This window comes from Dendroctonus ponderosae, unplaced genomic scaffold, assembly GCF_020466585.1.
Source record: "Dendroctonus ponderosae isolate FM_Combo_2020 unplaced genomic scaffold, Dpon_F_20191213v2 Dpon_F_20191213_10, whole genome shotgun sequence".
In the NCBI taxonomy this organism is placed as follows: domain Eukaryota; kingdom Metazoa; phylum Arthropoda; class Insecta; order Coleoptera; family Curculionidae; genus Dendroctonus; species Dendroctonus ponderosae.
Genome location: NW_026017111.1, coordinates 5,572,967 through 5,591,386, shown reverse-complemented (window position 1 = coordinate 5,591,386; position 18,420 = coordinate 5,572,967). Strand labels below are relative to the sequence as shown.

General features: G+C 39.4%; 2 protein-coding genes across 2 annotated transcripts; one reads left to right on the top strand and one right to left on the bottom strand.

Annotated features, from left to right (window-relative positions):
• The first annotated feature begins 774 nt into the window (after window positions 1-774).
• Window positions 775-14,675, top strand: LOC125502864 (E3 ubiquitin-protein ligase MYLIP-like). The gene is made up of 6 exons (XM_048662305.1): window positions 775-1,049; window positions 10,005-10,361; window positions 10,421-10,625; window positions 10,840-11,044; window positions 12,558-12,801; window positions 13,796-14,675. The coding sequence occupies exons 1-6, from the start codon at window positions 963-965 to the stop codon at window positions 13,985-13,987; spliced, it is 1,290 nt and encodes a 429-aa protein (XP_048518262.1). The 5' UTR covers window positions 775-962; the 3' UTR covers window positions 13,988-14,675.
• Window positions 14,676-15,060: 385 nt separating this feature from the next.
• On the bottom strand, window positions 15,061-18,090 carry LOC125502863 (protein LTV1 homolog). Its single transcript, XM_048662304.1, has 9 exons — window positions 17,743-18,090; window positions 17,384-17,585; window positions 17,090-17,251; window positions 16,844-17,030; window positions 16,659-16,782; window positions 16,395-16,598; window positions 15,706-15,813; window positions 15,455-15,584; window positions 15,061-15,368 (listed from the first exon to the last, which is right to left on the bottom strand). The coding sequence occupies exons 1-9, from the start codon at window positions 17,743-17,745 to the stop codon at window positions 15,154-15,156; spliced, it is 1,335 nt and encodes a 444-aa protein (XP_048518261.1). The 5' UTR covers window positions 17,746-18,090; the 3' UTR covers window positions 15,061-15,153.
• Window positions 18,091-18,420: the final 330 nt, after the last annotated feature.

Below are 18,420 nucleotides of genomic sequence, written 5' to 3'. Positions count from 1 at the left end.
GAAATAACCCCAAAAATTACCCCAAAAATTTGGGCAATCCGCAATAAATCGTACGATTGATCGATCGCAGGACTACGCTTACGTTGATGCTTGGTGACCCTAAATAATTGGCCCAATTTACTGGCCAATAAATCGAACATTGGGTAGAGTAATACCGACATAGGGGTTTTTATCCAAATCCCTTATGTTGGGATCGTAATAGAATTTATACATCGACGAAGAAGAATAACATACATACGATAGACAAAAGATGTCTGCTCGAAATGTGACCGTCTGCGACCCGACAAAGGGGAATATTTACCCCGCAACAAGACAAAGGGTTGCAAAATTCGAAAACACTTCCCCTTGAGTCGCCGTTTGGAAAGCGCAACACTCGGTTTATAGGCAAATATAAAACGTGAGAGGCGGGAGTTGCCAGAAGCCATCCAGTCGCTTCTTCTCATGGATGAACCGATTGGGAGTGAGTTGGGACGTAGGTCTTTTGATCCAGAGCCACTGTTGCCACTATAGGCCCAATTTTCTTGGCCCGTACTCCGACATTTTTCTCCGGTCCAGTTGAGTGAGTGAGTGAGTTTGAGGAAAGTTGCTCATTAACCGTCTGGCATGTGCACATTTTTTTAACGCGTGCAGGTTCATCCAAAAGCACTTTTTCTGGTGAATTTCGCCAGAAACTCCTTGGCGCGACAGTTTGTCTGTTGTGGCCTATCGAAGTATTTCCGGTATTACTTGGCAACGCTGGTCGCGCGAAACAAAACACTAGCTCACGATCACTTTGGCTCGCTCGATCAAAACCTCGCGATCCGTCGCATAGTATGGAAGTGTTTTGCGCGCTGAAAATTTCGATTTGTCGCCGATTTTTTCGAAAATCTCCCCAGTTCTAACCGGAATACAGACTTTTTCTGACTTAGACTCGCCTCTTTCACCGCGTTTTCACATCGACATTGACTGAAAAACCCGACAAAATGTGGTGTCTTATCAGCCAAGCCAACTCTGTGGTGCTTGAAGTTAGGGTTGATCTCAAGTCCATTGGACAAGAATGCCTAGAGAAGGTAAGCTAAAAAAAAACAATTAGAGCTTGTGACTGATTTGATTTTGTTTGATGTCAGTCGCCGCATTGTCTTTTGCTGTGTTCTGTTAGTTCACTGTACAGCAGGTTTTGTTAGCACAAGCCTCATTCAGCCAATGATCAAATTAGATTCAAATATAAAAATTGGAGAAAATGTGGCTTTCTCGTGCTGACAGGGGCAGGAGTGGAAGAAATTCTAGAAAAACAATTGCCTGACAGGGGTAGCTACCCTAAACAAAGCCTACTAGTTGTTGCCTGCTCTCATCCAGGCTGAAGAACATTTTCGAAATTTTCAAAAATACCTCCAAACTTGGTATAAGGAATGGGCTGGTGCATGATCCGTCTGAAGCACGTTTCACGCCGGTCCAAAGTCCAATTTCTACAGGTAGTCCAAAGTCCGATGTTCAAGTATTTTGTCGCAATTGTTTAACGGTGATAAAGTTGCTAGATCCACATCCTTGTGGAGAATGTTAAAAATAGCCGGGCGTTAATGTAGAATCAGTTTTACCATGCAGTACTTTTTTGCATTGTTGAAGAACAAAAAGCAAAAAATTATGCATGTGACTGTTCAGATATAATTTCCACATCATATGAATAGATTTGCACAGTAAACCTTTGCTTTACTCATAGAAATGCATTCAAGTGCAGAAACTTGTTTTGATATCAACTATGTAATAAAAATCAACATTTTCATCTGCATATACAGGAGGGCTCTATTTTTCTGGCATGTTCGGCATCAAATAGTAGAAAATTTCACAACAAATTATGTCCGTAAACGCATAATTTTTTCTTTGGTTTTTCCGCTCTAACTCGGCAAAATAGAAGACAACAAGGAATGTAAAAAAATCGATAGACTCGTGGCGCACGACAAAAGAAGTAAGTGGTAAATGGGGACTCTGTATGATTATTTGCCCAACCACTAGGCCGAAATAAACTAAAATTTGCAATGAATGTTACGTTAAGCCTTTCCTTTCCATCCCCATGTCTACCCGGGATGTTCAAGAATGAGCAATAAAGAAAGACGGGGCAACAAGGTGCCAACCGCGCCAATCAACCAAAAATAAACCATTTGGCTGAATGAATCGAAATTCACACTGGGATTTAAGCTTTTAAGGTTCTTTCGATTGTTGAAGCCTGCATCCCCAGGCCTGCTCTGGATGTTCCGAAATAAGCAATTATAAAAGAGGGGACAAAAACGGACAAACAGTGCAAACCTTCGCAAGTTTCCTAAATACATAAAAAATAACCACTAGGCTTAAGGGACCCAAATTTACCCTGCAAGTTAAGTGAAGGTTTGTTTTTCGACTGTTGAAGCCAGCATTCTCATGTCTACCCTGGGTGTTAAGAAATGAGCAATAAATAATGACGGGGTAAAAGCGGGCAAACGACTTAATTATTCGAAACATTACTAAATTCATAAAAAATAACTCATTTGGCTGAACAAGACCAAATTCACACTGTGACTTAAGTGAAGATTCTTCCTTCCCTTGTTGAAGACCGCATCCAAATGCACACCCGGGTTCAGAAATGAGCAATAAAGGAAGACGAGGCAAAAGTGGACCAACGACGCAAGCCTTCGGAAGATCCCTAAATTAATAAAAAATAAACCATTTGGCTGAATGAATGCAAATTCACCCTGGCATTTAAGAGAAGGTTCTTCTTTCGATTGTTGAAGCTTGCATCCCCAGTATAGCATATAAGCAATTTAACCCCAAATAAGCAATTATAAAAGTGGGAACAAAAACGGAGAAACGGTACAAACCTTTGCAAGTTTCCTAAGTGAATAAAAAATAAACCACTAGGCTAAAGTTAACCAAATTCACACTGCAAGTTAAGTGAAGCCTCTGCTGTCGATTATTGAATGCCAAGATCAACCCTGGATGTTGAGGAAATTGCAAGAATGGAAAACATTGCCACATACTTGAGTTCCGCCATTGGCTGTCACAGTTACACGGAATATGTATTCATAGGTAAAGCTCTTAAGATCCTTTATTATCGTTTTTAAATTATGTTTTTGCAAATTTCTCGCAACAGTATATTTGAAAATTGATTAAAACGAATCGTTGATCGATCAGAAAACCGCGTTCTTTTCCGTCAATTTAATCAGCAGAAGAGCGCTGAAGTTGCCAAGTTTCGAGGAAATGAAAATTTTCCATTAAAACATCAAAATTGAAATTGTGCCAACAGTCCGCAAGAAGCTCTATCTAATTTAATATGAGCTTTTGAGAAAATTTTATTTTAATAGCCGTTTTTGGCGCGCCCCCATTTGGTTAGTTGGAAAGATTGCAGTTTGAAGATAACAAAGCAGCCGGTCTCGGCATTAAATACTTGATTTTTGCGGCTTAACGATCATCATTACAGTACAAAGTAAACGAAGGAAAATTAGTGCAAAACAGTAGAAAAAATCGAGATCTGGACACAGAATTAATGTCGGTATAATTCGGCGTTATCTTTAAGCGGCAGCATTAGTAGTCCTGGATGAACTCCCGCTTTACAGTTGTAACCCCAAAATATTAAGCCGGCAGTAAATAATGGCTGAATACAAAATATCCACGAGATTATGCGCCATTAAGGACGTTTGCAGGAAAGTGTAAACGATCATTCTTTCAGGCCAGTTAATTTTTCACTTATCTCATTTCCCTGTTAGCGATGCGGGAATATGTCGGGAGAAAACCGCAAGATGTTCCAACAATTTAATTTACTGAGCTCAAAAATTACTGAAACGCCACTATAAATTTAGGAATTGTCCTGGAAATGGGCCATTATTCTGTCCAAATCGGCTGCTTAGGGGTATTACGCTAATAGCTTCTGATATGCAGAGAATATAATATTGCAAGCTGTTTACCGATAATTGTTAAACTAATATTGTAAATAATTCCAGCCCAGCTTGTTATCAGGCTTTCACTCTCCCATCGACCTATTTTTCCTGCAAATGTCGCGATAAAATGCCGGATTTACTCAAATAATAATGAGCTGTTGATGTTTTTCTGTCGATAATGTTGCAGTTTTATGCGGGAATTCGAAAACAATTTGGATATGGACAATGCATGATATTAATTATCAAACATCTGGCTCATAAGGGGTTTATACCCAAAGCAATTTCCAGATTTCAGCTGAGCATTTCCCCACTTAAAACCCGAACTGAAACCCAAAAATACACGATCATGCAGCAGCATCGTGCAAATCCACAAGTGTGCACGACTGATTACCTCGGACGTGTAGGCAGAAAAGCGTAGCTCAAATCCAAAAAAGTGTGTCCAACTGACGAGTTAATCACGTCTTTTTTTCGCTTGCTGTGTCTATTTTTAATACGTTTTAACCATTGAGAGACTTGTTAGTTGTGGTGCATCGGAATGGGAATACGAAGGCAACGTGCGAGTTGTTTGCGCTTTGAGCCGACGAACTCGGCACTTAAACAACCAGGAAGTTGTGTTTTCTTTTCATTACATTCTCTATAGCAGCTAAATTATTGCGGAGCGAACGGATTTAGGTCGGTTAAGAACAGAACAACCGGCAAAGTGCCCAAGTTTTGGCCTCTTAACCATCTCAAACTCTCGAAATATGAAAAACCTGCTTCTAACCGTTTCCGAACGCATTTGGCTGTTAAACATGTCAGAGGCCTGTGAAAATTCAAAAATACATCCTCTAACTGTTTCTGTATTCTCGGTGCAAAGAACAGTTTTTCAGGCATCTTTAACGGTTTCTTAAGCACATCGCTTTACCTGTACGTTCGAAGAATGATCGTTTACGGACGGGACTTTGTATATCGAGTCGTTTTTCTTGGGCGTTCGCCGAACCTATTTCAATTTAAACTCGCTAATGAGACTTCGCATTTATCCCTTATTTATCTTCGGAGATTTTTCGTATCCCTGGGAACATTTTGACTAATTTCACCCCATTTCCAGCAGTTTTTTATGGCTGGAGACTGATGGGGAGTCTTTCGGCAGGTTCGACCAGAAAAAGGTCCTTGGATGATTAACTTTTGGACATAATCAACGAGTCTTGAAATGAGGGTTTTTAGGGCACAAAAAATAATTTTTCGATCAGCAACTCGAAAATGCTGTTGCTCATTTAAATAAAATGCAAATAAAAATTTAATTCAATATATGACACACTTTCTTGTTGCTTAGCTTAATGGCGCACTGTCGAAGTAAACGAAACGAAATTAAAACGAATCAAAGTGAAAAGGTAATTTTGAACTTCTTTTGGCTTTTCGAGCTCTCGAAAGCGCTGCGACTCAATCAATCAGTTTGAAAGAAGAGCCATTAAAGAAATCGAGCATGGACGGCTGTTATCCAGCTTAAATTAGTCCGAATATTCACCTAAAGAATCAACTACAGAATTTAAAAAAGCTCTTTGTTGGAGATCGAGTGACTGAAAGGGATGAAAGAGGAATTAAGTTTTACTTTGATGCTTGGAAACGTCGACTACATTGTTTTCAAGGGGTTTTTCTTGGCCTTTAATTTACATTTTAGGGCTTTGTTATTGACCTACGTTCACTATTCGGGGCTTTTGCGTGTGGAAATATATGAAAACCACATGATATTGGATCTGATGTGGTCGTCAGAAAAAAGTTCTGAGCTGATTTCCATGTATTTCGCCACCCGAAAGCTCAGAACTTTCCGGACCGATTTTCAATATTTTTCACTTTTCAAATCTGATTATTCAATTCGAACTGGTGTAATCCATTAATTTCGACTAAACGAAATTGTAATCCATATTCGCTGTATCGCATTCTATCAAATCGCGACATGTTTATTAAATTGATGTGCATACAATCCAAATATTTATATACAAACTCCCCGGTTAATTTAGTTGGGGAATAATTCTTTATATGGCGGCTTGTTTGTTTAATGAGTCGGGATTTAACCGGCCGTTTTGCAGTATTTATTTGCATTTTACCACCAAAGTAAGCAGTTTGTTTGGAGTTTCGGTACACGTTTTGATTTATTGAAGCTGTTTTCATCAGTTAAATTCAAATATGGGAAAAGGCCTATTTTTATGAAAAATGCCACAATAAACAGTTAACATTTTAGAGCCTGAGAAGTTTAATTTGCAATAATTAATACTTTTGATACCTACTTACTTGCACATTTTGGAGTATGTGAACATTCAGCAGAGCTCAAAATACCCACTTTTCCAGCCAATTTTCGCAATTTTCATTTTTAATCCGTCGAAGCCACATCGGCGTTGTAAATACAGACCAGAATGTATGCAGAAACGCGCTTTAAAATGTCAAAGCTGTTTACACACAGTGCCGCGATAAATTTGCCACAAGGTTAGCGTTGTTATTTGTATTGGCCAAACCACTTTTGCAATAAGAGATGAAAATCAGAGTGCCAGGAATAAACTGGCGGGGGCGGGATTTCCAAAGAAATGTCCTTAAGAAAACAAGGAAATTATATGTGGCTAGTTTTACACAGTCTTGGATTCCTTTTACAATTTTTCGACTCGTCAATTGTTGATCAGCGATCGTTAAACTGCGCAATATTGCCGAGAAAGCGACTGAACTTGACTAGGTAGGTAGACTATCCTCAGGCTTTTTTTATGCAAATATCACTTGGGTGTTGATTATTGATATTTATTCATTTATGTTGAGTGAAGCTTTAGATTATGTAACATCTGGATTTTGTCCATCATTTCTAAACGCGAAACCATCAATTACTTCAACCGTTTACCGTTACCTATAATTAGGGGATTTTTACGATTGACCTACATATGAAACAGTATGATATTCCTATAAATAGTCCCCTTAATGTACCTTGATGGATTACACAGATATGAAACCATTTCGGCATGAAAGTACTTAAATATTTATAGACCTGCGTTTAAAGTTGGCAGGGCGAGCTCCACCCAACCTTCTATAATGAAAATCGATTAATTGAATAAATCCTGTTGTTAATTTCCTAATGCACAAAAAAGGTTATTTAGGTACAGGTTGGAACGGTATTGCAGTCGATTAGCAAGCTTGTGGAAATTTTATTGCCTTCTTCAGGGTTTAGCGCGTGCTACTTCTCTTTGTTCTGGGAAGAACACACGTTACACCCTGAAAAAGATAATATATTTTCCTGCCCCCAAATCTCCTTCAAGTACATATTGCAATATTAAGAGAGCCCGAAAACAGAACAACGAAAGTGAAACTTCGCCAAAATAGAAAAAATGATAAATTACATTTACAAACTCCCCCACACAAGATTGACGTAATGAGAAAAATGGTAAAAATACCGTTCATTTCAATCACTAAATAGCAACTTCCCATTGGACTTAATTTGAGCGTGGGTGAAAAATATGAAAATTAATGCCCCGTTTCAACTAACAAATGACTATAATTCACTGAACGAGCTTTGGGTGGAATTTCTAACGGGTTTTTTCGGGTTTTGAGCAAAAGCGATTTTTTAACGCAATCTGATCTGCTGAAATAATCGCGATTTCCAATGGACTTTGACCGGCACATTGCATGCTTCGAAGAGAACGGCCAGTAATTATTGGTAGGAACGGTGGCAATTTACTCGGAAATCCAACGGTGGACTCTCCGTAGGCGCATTGGGGCAAAGTCCACACATCCAACTTAGTCACAATTTAGTCGACGAGCTTCGAAATCGAGATGCAAACATTGGTGGACGGTATCAGAGGCTTTTGTTAAGTCTTCCATCTGTTGTTCATTGCCTGTGTGAATTTTCCATAATATTTGTTGCCGGATTGCTCAACGTGAAACACATTGTTTCCCACTATGCAATTTCGTTTCGTCGCAAACCTGACTTTCTGTTGCCACTTGGAAACGGCCGGAAAACCGTGAAGCAACCGGGTACAAAGTCGACAATCGCGAACTAGATAGCTGACAAATAACATCGATTAAGGCTGGAAACAATGCCTAAAACCGAAAATATTTATGTATCCCAATTAAATTGCGCCATCGACAATTAATCCACCTAAAGCGCTTTAATGTCGGGCCCGGTTAAAGTTCAGAATCAGCAAGGTAGTCGACCAATTGCAAAACGAAGATGGGTTTGGATATGGTTAATTAAGAAAACGTGTTCTCGTTCAATTTTAAAAAACAAAGTTTCCACTTGACCATGAGAACTGGTCAATAACTGCCCAAATTTTAATCCCCTTGATTCCTGAGCATGCAAAACCAAACGAACTACAATTCATAGTTGTATTCATAGTAAATAGTTAATTGCGCGAAATCGTATAGGTAAACAATGGCAAGTTGACAAACACATGCTGGTTGTTGGGAATGCACTTTGAAGCATGCTGCAGCCGCAAGTCATTTGATATTCCGAAAATAGTTTAGGGAAAAAACGAGTTTCAAGAAGGCGATTGAAAAGCTGGCGGCTGCACCAAGATTCCCGATCAAAGTCCATTCGGAGGAGAGCCCGAGAACGTGATACGCTGGAGGCCAATTACGCGACCATGTAACAATGTTCCAATTATTTGATTGTTCTGGCCGAGAGAGTTTTAACAAGTACGTTTTTTTAAAAATCGCGTTATTCTGATTGATTTCAGTGCTTTGGCTCTGAAAGAACGTTCGAAAATGGAAGATTTCAAAACTGTTGAAAATAGTCGCTTTGCCCATTTTGATGAAGCGGGCGAAAACTTTTATTATTATTTCATAAAATTGTTTAAACTTTGTCTCGTTTGAAACTGAGAAATTTAAGCCGTGAAGGTGGCAAGTTGGAACGTGGCACGCATAAGCCATGGTGCATTTATCATCGGTTTATATGTGTGCGAGAGAGACCACCGATGTAAGCTACGTTCTAGAATGGAAGCATCAGTTTTATATAATAAAAATCGAGTGATTTTTGGGAATTTGGTAGAAGTAGTGTGGGGGGACAAAACCAATTTTTTGAAAATTAAAAAAAAATTCAAATAAAATACTTTTTTGGGTTTCGTTATTAAATTGCCTCAGTTGTACAGTACTGGTCGTTAACTGTAGTGATAAAATGTGTTATTCTCGTGCTGGTAACCAGCAGGCAAATTGTAAAGAAAACAGAAGAAAAAAGGAGGAACTCAGAGAAGATCTAAGCGATGGTGGTGAACATTTGAGCAAAAAGAACCGTTGTTCGCCCTCACAATACGGCTTTGGAGTTGGAGACCCGAAAAGAATACACAGACAAATAGTAAATGTATCGATAAATTGAAGCAAAAACCTGGAGGAAAAAATTGAAGGAAGGCGTATAGGCTAATAGCATCAAATTTCCGTCTAGCTCGGTGGAGAAGTAATAGTAGTATTGCGTCACTGCCAAAATGCGTGGAAGAGACTATTGCTTACGGGTTTATCGTAGATGTGTTTTGCGGATGTACTGCAAAAAGTACCTCAAGTAAATACACGCTTTCGAAGCGTGTGCCTCCGTGACGGCCGGATCGTACCTGAGTACCCACGACTTGGACTTTGGACCCCGTTTCTCACGAACCGGCGTTTATCTTTTTCAGGCAATCTGGTTTTTAATAACCAGATGGCAAAGAACAACATTGGCGATGGAAATTGCCAGCGATTTTTCGAAAGAATTTTCTTCCTCTTGCTGAGGACTAATCCATTGTCTTTACGCAAATCCGCGGTTCGTTTAATGGCATGCGGAAACAGCTATTTTATGCCTTTATTTCGATTCTTTTTTATTTTCGCAAAGTAAACGTTCTTAACGACTAGGAAACAGAAGTTACTGCTGGTTAAAACTGGCTGAAATTAACGGAATGCACTGGCTGTGGTTTCATTTTTGCAAATCAAGCAATGAGAAACAGACGACAGCAATTTAAATAAAACCATTTTGACAAAATTTGCATACCACGTAAATAGAAATTAATGATACAATCCTATTGATTAGTTCGCAATTAATACATCTCGACCTTTACACCGGCTTAGGACATACAATAAATTGCTCATGATATCATTAATAACTGTTCAAACTTGAAGTTTTTTGCAACTTTGTTGTTGTTCCAGATATGCAACAACCTGGGAATTGCCAACGAATCGGACTATTTCGGGTTGAAGTACGAGAATGCCAAAGGCGAAGAACTATGGCTAAACCTGAGGAATCCCATAGATAGGCAGGTGAATTGCCATGGACATACTTCGCCCTTAAGACTGGCCCTGCGGGTGAAATTCTGGGTTCCACCGCATCTGCTGCTGCAGGAAAACACCCGACATCAGTTTTTCCTTCATGCCAAATCAGACCTTATTGAGAAGCGACTTTTGACTAACGACTGGGACAGTGCGTGCAGAGTTGTAGCTCTGATTGCTCAAGCTGACTCTGAAGACTATGATTCTTTGCATCCTCCTCATAGTCTGTATGAACAGGTAAGAAACCGGCGTTTATTAATTAATTTTTAGGCTGATTGTTCTTGTTTTGTCATCAGGCATCGACCGTTAGCAGCGACTGCCAAACTCCCAAGCCCACCGATCTTCTCCAACGGATTATTGGAGAGCACAAGAAGCTGAAGGGTATGAAAAGATCCACTGCCGAGTATTGGCTGCTGAAGGAAATATCCGACTTTGAGTCCTTCGGGGAGGAACTTTTCACGAAAACCACCGCCAATATATACCTAGGCGTCGGACCTCATGGTAGGTACACACAACGATAACATACCCGTCATTCTCTTGCTAATTACAGTGAGCACATTTTAAATGTATTCATGTAAACAGTTTGGTGTTAATAACCGGTGATTTGAATTTTACATTGATAAACCAAATACTAAGCCGACAAGTAAATATTTGAACGTGGATTTCAGTTAAAAATAAACCCGATTGACACGTTTTTCCATTTGCTTCCTTGCAGGAATAACGATTTATGATAAATCCAGCCTGGAAAAAGAGCTCATTTCCTTTACAAACATCGTAAGCGCTTCGTCCCATCGGAGAACCTTCAAGCTGGAGTATTTTTCATGCGAGAATAAGGAAGCGCTCTTGGAAGTCAAACTAGACTCCAGCCACAATGCCAGCAGTCTCTATCGGGCCATTACGGAAAAACATGCATTTTATAGGTAAGATAAGTTTTTATTATTAATTAAATTATTAAATGATAGACATGCTTTCCTGGTAGAGTAGAATAACACGTTTTTCTCTAGTACCGACAACCAAGATAAGAAGGGCTGGTTTGGGGATATCGGAAACCAGACATGCTAAAAAAGTTGGACAATTAAAAGATTACCTAATAAAATGGAGCTTATTTGGAAAAAAACTGAAAATTCCTGTATTATAATAACTTTAATTGTTAGCCTTGCCCAACTTTCTTCCATTTAATCAACTTCGCATAAATTACGGCTTTCCAAATCTCCATACTGGCCTTTCTTATCTTGGACACCGTGTATATCGTACCGTGAGTCTATAATGATCTAGGAGGAAGGTAACATTGCGAAATCAATATCTATAAATACTATTCGGTTACATGTAGTTTACGTAAATGAAGACAATCGATCGGGGCTTATTCATGCTGATTGAAATAAAGTGAAACGATTAAGGAAATCTCCGCCCGACCGGTAGTTGGGTACATCTAACGCTGCCCCTTTAATGAGTCAAATTAGAGGCAAGCATAAGCGTATTATCGTTTATGAGCCTATTTCGCTTAAGATCTAATATACTGGGTTAGGGTGGTTTAAAATAGGTGAATCGATATGTGGGAGCTTTAGCCGTTAAAAACTTGCACCTACCATTGAGTGGCTCATTTCTCCATCCACACTGGGAGGAAACCTCCAAAACATCCTCCAAACGGTTAAAGTCCTAAAGTAACACACTTCAATGTCAAACATTGGCAACAATGACTGCGACTTGGCGCATGCCGATATGGCCACTTAGCTTGGCTTGGCAGGTAAACGTCAGAAAGTTCCCAAATTGGAAAGTCGCCGTTTTTCGTCTAAAATCGCACTACCGATGGGTAAAATACCGCACAAAGATGGGCGCCGCGTTTTTATTGAAGAAAATCAACAATTTTCCGCACAAAAATCGGAATTTCGGGGCATTTTTGGAATTTCCACCTGCCCAAATTGCGCACCCTGTTTACTAATCACCATTTCCACGTCGACTACGTCGACGAAATGGCACGAGAGTGAACGAACGTTTCGGCGGTGATAACGGGTAACCATGGCAATTAGAACATTGTTGCCTAAAGCCATTATTGAATATATACAGGGTGTTATATGAAAAAATATGGTATGTAAATTTTCATAAAAGTTGCTATCGTCTCAACTGGTTTCCCCTGTATAATAATGAACTGGATTGTTGCGATGCGACAAAATGCGATTTTCCGGTGAATTTCCACGAGCGCACAACCAATGCTGCCAAAATACAAAATCATATTTTCTATGAATAGCCCTATCACTCTGTTGATGCATGGATTACATTTGGATTTATATTTAAATAGAGTTTAACGCTTAAATCCTTTCTACCAAATGTGCACGTGGCCGGATCCACATCAAACACGGCGCTAAGCGCACTTTTCAAATGCGGCTTGAATGTTTTTTGTTAAAGAATTCTATTAAAAAAATTGCTTTTTTTCAGTTGCGAAACAGTTCGAAGTGCTGTAACAGCCCAGTTCATCAGAGACTTGAAAGGCACCATAGTTTCGATTTTCAACGAAGATTCCACGCTGGGAAAGAAATATGTGTTCGACATTAGACGGACTTGTCGGGAAGTGTATGACAACGCACGTCGCGCCATTTACCAGGAAAGTCAAGCCAGATTAGCCCTGGAAGCCGAAAATCCTCGCTTATGCGGTTATGGCTGTGATGGAGAACATTGCAAAGTGAGTAGTTTTGAGCTAAATTGAAATGTTTCGACGTTTCGGTTATATTATCTCCAACTGCCTTCAAAGGGAATGAGTCCTTTCGGCAGCGAATCATTTGTGGAAGTCCGACTAAATAATTTGCTACCGGAGGGTCTTGAGTAGGCCTGGGTAACACTGTGTTGCGCTTTTGAGTTGTTGCCGCTCTCTGAGTTAATGAGTTATAAGTCATGGCTGGTGGCGGAGTTTTAACATCTAACAAAAAGCCATCAACATATTGCTTTTGCGCATACGATTGCTTGAAACTATTTGGTCTAAAACGGGAAGATGCGGGAATTTTGAAGAAACTTAAATTAATTTCAGAGCGATGAAGGTGACGAGTTTTCCAAATATTGATTGCTTATGCTTTGTCTGGTCGTTTTTTGAGAAAACCTAAATTTTGTCGAAAGGAAAACAAGATAACTTTGTTTCGATTTTGTCCCAAATTCAAAAGTAAAACGGGTATTCGAAAAAGACGATAAAGAAGACCAAACTGTAAAGACGACGATTTTTCTTGTAAAATCCATCTTTTAACTTTTTGCATAAACGACTCGCAGTTTGCCACTATTTTACAGTAAAACGTTAGGAAAAACGCGTTGTTCTGTTCAGAGAGAGCGTTTTGTTTAGAAATATTGACCTAAAAGTGAACAAACCGGAATTTGAGTAAACCAAATTATTCACAGCGACAAAAGGAACGAGTTTCCCCAATAATTGCCCTAACAAGTGAAAAAGTCATCAGCATTTTTTCAGCAACGGAACTGAGTTACTGCGCAGTTGCGTTGGGTTGGCGCACGAAGCCATTTGCGTGGCACTGCGCCAACTCCGAAAAATTGAGTTACTCAGGTCTAGTCTGGAGCTTCCACAGATTTTTTAGTTTCATCCGCTTTGAAGGCGGTTGCAACTACTACAAGCGAAACGCTGATTTACACAAAAAACTATAAAACGATTAATTTCAATATTCGTTTAATTGTTTCAGGACTCCGAAAAGCTGAACAGAATTATCGAAGCATTGACCTGTAAAATTTGCATGGACAATCGGTTGGATTCGGTGTTTATGCCATGCGCGCATGTTGTGGCTTGCTCGACGTGCGCGGCTCGAATCGAACGTTGTCCACTCTGTAGGAGTGAAATTACCGAGTCGCGCAAGCTCTACATGCCGTCCTGGTAGTTTCATCGAGGAGTTTTCGATAAGTTTCCGCATGGTTTTGATCTCGACTCTACCTAATCTAGTATTTTAGTGAGCATTGACTTCGGTTCGTTCGATGTAAATTGACGATCTGAAGGAAATACGGGAATTTGCGTAGTCGCAACTTTGGTCTCACATTGAGATTTTTGTTATTTTTACTGTGTAAAACTTTCAACTGTACTGATTCTGGCTCCTTCGTTCTTTCCCAGTTTTCTTTGGGTTTGCCAGACTTTTCAGTTTTTAAGCGAATGGGGCCAAAAACTGTTTTGACAATATAGATACTTAAATAACTGCTCTTCAAGCACATTATTTAGTCAGTAATCGATGCAAGCAAATAGGCATATATGTGCAAAGTGTGTTTACTAGAGTAGAACATATAACATAAATGTTCAATAGGTTACTTCTACTAGACCATAAAATAGCATATTTTGTACTATTCTAAGCTACTCTTGAATGTGGGGTGTGCATTTCGAATATCGAAAGTACGCCCCCAACCCCCATCTGTGTTAGTAGGTTAAATTTATTTTGTGATACCCCAATGCATTCATAGTGTTAGTTTACGTTACGTATGTAACTTTGATTATTATAGACTTTTTTACCGACGCTTCGTGCCGACCGAGTCGGCATTCATTTTGTTCGAAACGTTTTACCAATAAAATACTTAATAAAACTGGGTTTTTGATTTCACGCGTTTGCATCTGACCATGAAAAATACACTCACAGGTCAGTGAGAAAAACAGTTCATTATCAAGCAGATAAACTAAGGTCGACGCCTTTCTATCAGCGGCAGAAGCTCTAAAAAACCTGAGCAAAATATGCCGATATTGCAAAACTAACAAACACGTGAACAACAGTAAACAAATGATGAACTACTGACCTGAAATGATGAAATTGACGGGACCTTTTGATTGGAAATTCGCCAAAAACTGGACGCTAGCCGGTGGAGGTTTAGGAAGGGAAAGGACGGACAACGGGAAAGCTCTGAAAAAAAATTGATTTGAGCAGAAAAAGGACAAGCCAACAGGACTGATGGAGTTTCCCACGAAAACAGCATATTGCTATTACAAATCACTTTCTTTGAGTCACAAAAAATAACAAGAACATCCGTTGCCTTTCGGCTCGGGGCTGACTTCTTTACATGAAGATATCTACGGGAGCTTCGTTCCAGGCATGTTGCCTCTATTTAAGGCAATCAGGGCTTCCTGCTTACTACATATTTTAAATAGCAGGGTATTTTGTTTCTTCTCCATTCTCCGCTGCTTTCTAATCTCTTTGAGACCTTTCTTTCTTAATCTTCTTTCCTCCGAAGTTTCGCCTTTCGGCCTTATAGACAGCTCGGATAGTTGAGAGACGAGGGTTTTACCTGAAGCAACAAGAAAATGTTCATTTTTAAAATAGTAAAAAACGTGAAAAAGTATTGTGATTGGGGATTAGAACAGTTTCGCTCACCTGCTAAAGATTTAGCACCTTCTTCTTTAGCGTTCTCCCCATCAAGTTTCCCCAAAGTCTTCCTGGTGAGTTGATTGTTGCCCAAAACATCCCTGGGTATGCCAACTCGATCGGTCTGAATCTGTTTACGCTAAAGTGAATAAACGCATTATTTTTTAAGATTTGAGTCTGCAACTTAGGCTTCCAAAGTGACGAATTCACTTTGGAAGCGTGCGAAGTCGATCTTAAAATATCACATTCAACAAACTTACTTTAGGAACATCGATTAGTGTTGGCAAGTTGACGTATTTGGGTAGCGTGCTCACATCGGATTTAGTACAAACGGTCTTCTCTTCCTCACTTTCTGACTCCTCGCTCTCCTGTAAATCGCGATATTTCAATTCCAATGACTCAAATATTCGACTTTCATTATCAGAAAAGCGATGGGACAGTTATTTGATACCACCAAACTGTAGTCTGATCCAAGCTATTTTACCGATTGGCTCGAAAGATTTTCTCTCCTATTGCCTGGTTGCCATTCTGAGTTCCCTAATGTGTGACTCAATTGTACAGTTCTTGGCATTAACGGTGAGCGTTAGTGTGTTATTTTCGTGCTGGTAAACCTGCAGTCCAATAACGAATTGACGAAAAAATTGAAAAAAAAAAGGACTCATACTAGACGATTGTGTTGAAAACATGAGCAAAATGAACCGTTGTTCGCGCTCACAAAATTGATCCTATCAGTATCGAGACGTATCGGTACATTGAAGCAAAAACTTCAACACTCGCCAAGAATTCAAATCAATAACTTGAAAATTCCACACCTCCGGGAATTTTAACAATTTGCTGAAACACATACGCGAATAGAATCAAATTTCCGTCTCGTTCGATGGACAAGTAATAGAGAAAGAATGGTAATTATTGCGTCACGAGCAAACAGCATGGGACAGACTATACTTACTTCACCAATGTCTTGAAATTTCAGGATATATTCTTTTGTTTTTTGGTCAAACGTTGGGGTATCCAGCTTTTTAACAGCTCGCGACTGTTCAAATTCGTCATAGCAAGCTTTGATTCTAGAGTCGTTCATGTCGAGTGGTACGTATCCATCAATTTCTTCTGTATCGAGACTGCCGATGTGAATTGGATCGTACTGTGCAGCAAGCTGAAATAAAAATCAGTTCCCAGCCGCTCAAAGGCAACAATTTGTGACCAATCAACTCACTACTTCGAATCTTGCATCTAAAAGCTGCAGTTCTGAATTCCTTCGGATAACCGAACTTGATACTGAGTGTTCAGTAAATCTGGACTTGGGCTTGGAAAATGGCCGATCATCACCCGACCAAGGCCTAAACAGAATAATGTTAAAATGAAAAACAGTTTGGATAAATTGAGCGCGCTCTTGCTAACCCCATTTGGTCTAATTCTTCACCGTCATATTGAAAGTCTTCCAAGCGGTTCGGAACCAAAGCGTCGTCCGACACCTCACTGCCAGCCAAATCCATAAAGTTATCCTCCAACTGGTTGTCGACGTCCTCAAAATCAAAATCCTCATCCATTGCCGCAACGATGTCTCGATCCAATTGTAACTGAATGCCTGCAGTAAAGAAGCATGGGTAGCAAATGTTCAAATACTCATCAATGTGTTTATCTAACCAGTCACGGGGGCTGCTTTGTTTAACATTCCAACGTCTTCCTCCACTTTGGAAGGGAAAACTGATGATGGTAGTTCGAGTTTGGGTTTGTCCCGATCCTGCTTCCTCTTCTCGAGAAGCTCCTCCACGTTGTCTGGCCAATGCACGTGGTTGTCTTTGCGATCTGAAAATAAAAAAACGAAGCTTCTTTCATGGATTGTGGCTGTCCGCATTATGTTTAAAGTTGAGGAATAGACAGTGCCAGACCAACTAACATTGACCGTAAGTACGGTGAAATTGGCAAGACATTCCTTACCTTTGAGATGCCGCAAATAGTCGAATTCATCATCGAAGTAAACTCCATACTTTATTTGCTCTTCTCTACGCTTTTCCTTAAAGTCCTTACTGATTGGAACCAAGACATGTTGCGGGGCATTCTCATCAGTAATCAATGGATCTTGCTGGCTTCTATTCACCAGTTGGAAAGTGACCCCAGACTTCAGTTTGTGTTTTTTGGGCTGTAAAGATGAGAATATTTGGATTAATTCCTTCCATGTTCAGCTGAAGACAAATCGAAACTGGTGGGATTTTTGCATCTATAATAGCTTAAAGTGCAGGACCCTCGTGCTTGAGAAACGTCAGAATGAAATTCCTGCTCCTGACGCCCATACTCACCATTTTTACTGAAATATAATCAAAAACACCTTTCGAATAAGCAACGTGAAGTGTTTTAACAATTTCTAGTGTCTAGAAAAATACCAGCAAACAAATTAAACGAGGACAATATAAAAAAATGGGGCTATGAGACAAACGCAAATTGACGATATGGTGGATATGAAGACTGTGTCAACTGGTGAACTGCACACCAGATAGAAAATAAAATTATTTTTTTACTTATTTGATCTACTAAACTCCAAAAGAACACCAAAAAAATTAAATTGATATTATTATTTTGTGACAAGTGTCAAATTTTCTCCATACTGCACAGTACTAGAGAAATCAGTTGCGCCATCTAGGGCGTTAATATACAACTTTTCAAACTATGAAGCCAACTTAAATTCTAATGACAACCACAGCAAAATTTAAGTATTAATATCCCTTGTGCATTAAGCCTGAGCCTTTGAATATAAAACTAACTTAGTTTTATATTCAATTAACTTAGTGTTAGTTTTATATTCAAAGGCCTGAGCCCAAAAAAAATTAAAACTCTTTTCATGCCTGTTTGTCTGCCACATATTTAGTAAACTAGCTTTGATTCCATGCTACTGTTACTATCTATGACTGTCTAGTGCTCTCTTGTCTCCCTTTAAGAGGCATTCCGCGAGACGAGAAAGAAGACACTGACTATATAAC

Excerpts from the sequence above, each read along its gene's own strand:
- LOC125502863 (XM_048662304.1), bottom strand. Across the intron at positions 17,252-17,383 it reads CTATTTGCGGCATCTCAAAG|ATCGCAAAGACAACCACGTG; the intron begins GTAAGGAATGTC and ends TTTTATTTTCAG. Across the intron at positions 15,369-15,454 it reads AGGTGCTAAATCTTTAGCAG|GTAAAACCCTCGTCTCTCAA; the intron begins GTGAGCGAAACT and ends TTGTTGCTTCAG.
- LOC125502864 (XM_048662305.1), top strand. The coding sequence starts at position 963 with ATGTGGTGTCTTATCAGCCAAGCCAACTCTGTGGTGCTTGAAGTTAGG. Across the intron at positions 10,626-10,839 it reads CCTAGGCGTCGGACCTCATG|GAATAACGATTTATGATAAA; the intron begins GTAGGTACACAC and ends GCTTCCTTGCAG. Across the intron at positions 11,045-12,557 it reads GAAAAACATGCATTTTATAG|TTGCGAAACAGTTCGAAGTG; the intron begins GTAAGATAAGTT and ends GCTTTTTTTCAG.